Source organism: Haplochromis burtoni, unplaced genomic scaffold (genome assembly GCF_018398535.1).
Source record: "Haplochromis burtoni strain Fernald_Lab_line unplaced genomic scaffold, NCSU_Asbu1 Contig_77, whole genome shotgun sequence".
NCBI classification, from domain to species: domain Eukaryota; kingdom Metazoa; phylum Chordata; class Actinopteri; order Cichliformes; family Cichlidae; genus Haplochromis; species Haplochromis burtoni.
In genome coordinates, this window is record NW_024582438.1 from 480705 (window position 1) to 485704 (window position 5000).

The 5000-nt window shown below is 40.3% G+C and overlaps 1 protein-coding gene across 1 annotated transcript in view; it reads left to right on the forward strand.

The window, feature by feature from the left end:
• LOC102307093 (transcription factor 12) overlaps positions 1-4899 on the forward strand; it is a 12146-nt gene extending 7247 nt beyond the window's left edge. The window contains exons 9-13 of the mRNA XM_005945569.2: positions 709-826; positions 929-1082; positions 2677-2906; positions 3773-3944; positions 4071-4899. Coding sequence (XP_005945631.1) covers positions 709-826; positions 929-1082; positions 2677-2906; positions 3773-3915 — 645 coding nt within the window. The 3' untranslated portion in view covers positions 3916-3944; positions 4071-4899. The remainder of the gene's footprint in view (positions 1-708; positions 827-928; positions 1083-2676; positions 2907-3772; positions 3945-4070) is intronic.
• The last annotated feature ends 101 nt before the right edge of the window (positions 4900-5000 follow it).

A 5000-nucleotide genomic window follows, 5' to 3' on the forward strand; every position in this document is an offset into this window, starting at 1 on the left:
TGTGTGTGTGTGTGTGTGTGTGTGTGTGTGTATCTGCGCTGGCATTCAATTCCAGGAATTTTTCCACCCACTACGTCTGCATGTTTTCCTAATGTAAAGGTTGCTGTCCTTGAAACTGGAAACTGAGAACAATAGGAGCGCTATGATGTGCTGTCCTTGTGTGTCCAGTATGTGCAGACTTCTAAATCCACTGTAGGGTGATTGGGGAGGGAGAGGGGGAGGCAGCACGGTGCACTCCCATTCCACCATGTTTCCCTTTGAGCAGACCAGGGGATTTTAGCTCAGCTGGAGTGGAAGTGTATGCAAGGGAAAGGGGTTTTTAGTGTAATCCGCTGCGAGAGGGGGATATTAAATTCTCTCACTTTTATTTTATTTTTTCCAAACGATGTGTCAGTGAATCATTCCTGAAGAGAATTAGGGGTATGTTTAGGGAGTATATAGTAGTTTAAAGGGAAGGATTAAGATTGTCTGAGATTAAATTAATTCTGTAGAGTGAGAGATCCGCACAGGGTTGCTTTGGAAATGAGAGGGCAGATGTTGTTTTGTGGCCGATTTGTCTCTAGCTTGGATACTATATGCCACTGAGTGTCTTAGAAAGATTTATGGAGCCCTGCAGTCACATTTAGAGGATCCCAGTCTACAGAATACTTAACCATTGACTTATGAACACATGAAGAATGGTCTTATGTCATTCTCTGTGTCATAAAGGTTGAAGCTGTCAGTATGAACAACAACCACTCCGCCTTCCAGGGCCGTGTGCAAAATGGTCACCCGTACCCAGCCAGACAGAGGGCCACCCTACAGCCTGTGCATGGTGGAGGTAGAGGTGAGCTACCCTTCTCCCTCTCTTCTCCACCAGACTCGTATATTTCACTTTTTCTCTTTGTGACAAAAAAATGTTGTTTATGTTTTGTGTGATCGCCCACAGGTGGACTTGGGGTTCAGAGTAATCTAGAGCTTAAGATGGAAAGTGGGGAAATGGAAGAGATAATGCACACCAGCCATGGTCACAGTTCAGACAGCCAGAGATCAGATGAGGAGAGCGAACACAAAACACATGGGGAAAACAGTGCAAGAAACAGGTGAACACTCATGCCTTATCGTGTGTGTGTGTGTGTGTGTGTGTGTGTGTGTGTGTGTGTGTGTGTGTGTGTGTGTGTGTGTTTAAAAAAAAAAAAAAAAAAAAAAAAGGAAACAGCAAAACAAAGAAAGGAAAAAAAACTGTGTTCATTTGTTCAAGAAATAAAATGTTGTGTTTAAAGCCGGTGAAATAACCCTGCCCAATTATGAAGTGAAAGCACTTTTCAAAAAATTTGTTGGAGTAGTTAATAGTAATTTAAATTACATTTTAAAAATATGTTTTAATTTTCGCTAATTTAAAAAAAAAATTACTATATATATATATTTTTTTAAATAAACGACCTTTTAAAAATCTATTACAATAAAAGCCAAACGCAAGAAGAAGAAGAGCTTTCCTGCTGTTTTGTTTCATTTAAAACACTGCCAGACCCCCTGCAGTCAAGAACAGCTGTGTCTGGACCAGCCTATTTAACTTAGCCTCATATTTCTTCTTCGTGTTGCATTAAGTCGCAGTGAATTAAAGAAGGAAGAACAGCTGTCGGGACGTACACATCACAGTTAAGAGTTAACCAAGAAAATCCCCAAACCACAAAGCAGTCTTTGTAAACTGTCTTACAACTGTCCCCTTTAGCTCTGAGTGAACTAAGGTCTGTGTTCAGCTTTGCTGCACTTGCATTATTTATGACGCATGATTATAGATCTTGGGAAACCTTATAAAAAAGAATAAAAAGTATTTGTTATGTGACTGTGGTGATTTTAACTTGTACATCCAACAGTCAAAACCAAAAAGAACTCAATTTAAAATACATAAACCCGAGAGACAAGCGATCACATTTGTTTTGGTCAAAAATGTTTCAAATTAATTATATTTTTTAGCAGTTTTACATTCTGTCAATCCTCTTATCAATTAAAGGACTAACTGTCATTAAGTGTGCCCGGCGACGACGAAGGATGCTTTTGGTATTACGTGAGTCACAGAAAAATTTATAAGGCCTGCGTCAGAGAAAAATGATAGCGTATGTCTTGAAAATGTCACAGACTGGAGCTCCTGTCCTGGTGTCTCTACGTCCAGAGGTCTTTTCAGGCCAGACCTCTTCAGCTGTGATGTCTTGAGTGCATGTTTTTTATTTAGATCTGTAATCTAGTTGAGGGATATCAAAGCTGACATATATGGACATCCTCCAGCATTATTCTTTTTTTGTTTGTTTGTTTTCTAAAATATTGAAACCAGATGATAACAAAAAGCAAAGCAAAATAGTTTAAATGTGATTCTAAGAATGGACATATGGGTTCTTTTAAACACACATGTTTAAGGGTTATTCATAAATCTGCGGCTGATTACATTATCTGCTGCCATTGTTCTATGGAAACCCTTTTTTCACTGAACGTTTTAGAGGATTTGAGATGATCCCTGGAGACTGGATCACGTAATCCTGGCACAGCGGCCAGCAGAGGGCAGAAAGACCCGGAATAGCAGTCTCGCTCACTTCGCTTTTCTCTGCTTCTTCTGGAGTGTCGGTTTGAATTAGATGAATCTTCATTTTTAAACGATTCAGCCACACCTTTACCTGTGGGCTTCCTCTGTTCATGTCGTAGCATCCATGAGGATGAGGACCTGAGTCCAGAGCAGAAGGCTGAGCGCGAGCGTGAGAGGAGAATGGCCAACAACGCCCGCGAACGCCTGCGCGTGCGCGACATCAACGAGGCCTTCAAGGAGCTCGGTCACATGTGTCAACTACACCTGAAGAGTGAGAAGCCGCAGACCAAGCTGCTGGTCCTCCACCAGGCTGTGGCGGTGATCCTCAGCTTGGAACAACAAGTCAGAGGTCAGTGCGTGTTTGCTGCAGGGAGGCAGATGATGATGGCACACCCACGATGAAAACTAGGCTTCAGTCAGTTATCCACAGAAAACTCCTTTAGTCTATTTAGACATTTTTTGCCTTTACTGCTTCTGGTTAAAATTGAATGAATTTATATATATATATATATATTTGGCCACATGAGGGCAGCACAGTAAGCTGCAAACACAGCATTATCTGACAGTAAAGATCTGTGAATGAGAATCTGCAATCAAACAGCCTATTTACACAGTTAGCAGATGGGAAGCAACACTAGCATATATCTTGAGGTGTGCTTGTGTCCTCTTGATAGGCCCTGATGCAGCCCCATCGGCCGCTGAGGGGAAAATATGTGGCTGTTTAAATACTAAATGCCATGTCAGTTCGCTTAGTCTGCCTGCTGCAAGAAATATCGAGCTTTTATTATTTTTTCCCCTTTTTAGCTGCTTTTTATCACTAAATTATAACTGAATAGGTGACAGCATGAAATAAGCAAAAAATAAAAAAGCTGGGAGATGCTACAAGGGAAGCTCCAGGAAAAATATTTATTTTTATTTTATTAAACCTTTATTTAATCATTAATCATCCAGCAATAAACTATAAACAGTTCTTATTCTCTGGAGAGGATGCTTTCTGTGCTGCCTGTTGTAATTTGACATGTTGCTAATAAGATGAGCTTAATAGTTAACATGAAAACGTCTGTAAGGATGACTTATAAAGTTTCTAGCTTCTATTATTTTTAAAGCAGATTGCCAACATCTGTACCACTGTTGCATAAATACAATAACGAGTATGTACTCCCAGTGTTTCCTATTTTAGTCTTATGCTAACGTGTTATTTGTTGGACTCCACAGAGAGGAATCTGAACCCGAAGGCAGCATGTCTGCGGAGGAGAGAAGAAGAGAAGGCGTCTGCTGTCATGACGGACCCACAGTCCATGCATCTTGCTTTTCATCCCAGTCTGACAGACCCGGCGAACCCCATGGGCCACCTCTGAGCACCTGACCACATCGAGTCTGCCATCAAGTATTTACCATCACCTTATATCAGCAATAAACTTTATGAACTAAAGTCTAAAACAATTGGATGTTTCTATTTGAGGGAATAATGTAAAGGACTTCCTCAAATTAATTTCCTGTCTTTGATGTCCAGATGCTGAGGGAAGAGCATCCCAGCTGTTTTGGATGTTTCTCATTTCTTCGGACTTTCAGACCGGGACAGTGAGGTCTTCTTCTCTGATTAGAAAGCGTGATGCAGTTGAACAATCATCTCCTAACTTCCCAAATTGACTCTTAACTTTGTGCCTGAACGTTACTTGTAACAGACAAATGCATTGTACGCTGCAGATGTTTTGTACATATTTTGTATATTTATTGATTATCCTTCTGTTGGACTATATCTGAATGGATGGAAACCAGTAGTAGCAAGGTGTCATCTGCAGTTTTTAATTTTGGCTTAGCCAGGTATGTTTCTGACTGACACTTTTACAGTGTGTCGATATTTACTGCAAACATTTGTGTTTTCCACCGAGCTCAGATCCACATTCCCACGTTTGTGTGTTCAGACAGCAGATTTTACTTGTCCTGAAGTGCGTGTGTGTGTCTGTGTGTGCGTGCGCATATTGCTGCAGGGGTTCGACCATTCTGTGAATGAACAGATCTCCAAGAATGTTCTTTAACACGTGGACAACATCCGGCATTTGTAAAGTTGTTTGAATGTTATTTGTGTTCTTGCACTCTTAAAAGATTACACTTACTGAAACACTGGTGGACAGGAGCCCTCTTCTTCTCAGTGTAATCACTGCTCTTCACACGTAGTCAAACAAGCTCTTTGCATGTTTGAGTTTTTAATAGAACCTTTCATTTGTTTTCTAAGTTATATAAGTTATCTTTTATACAAATGTTGTGAATTTGATGATGTGTATTTGCTTTTGTCTCCGATTTTACACGAGGCAACACTCTTTTTTTTTTTTTTTTTTTTTGTGCAGTTTACTAGATGTAGCTACAGTTCAACCTCTGAGCAATACAATGTTACAGGATGATTGATGTCTTGCTTCTCACTCTGCTGAAACGATAATACAAA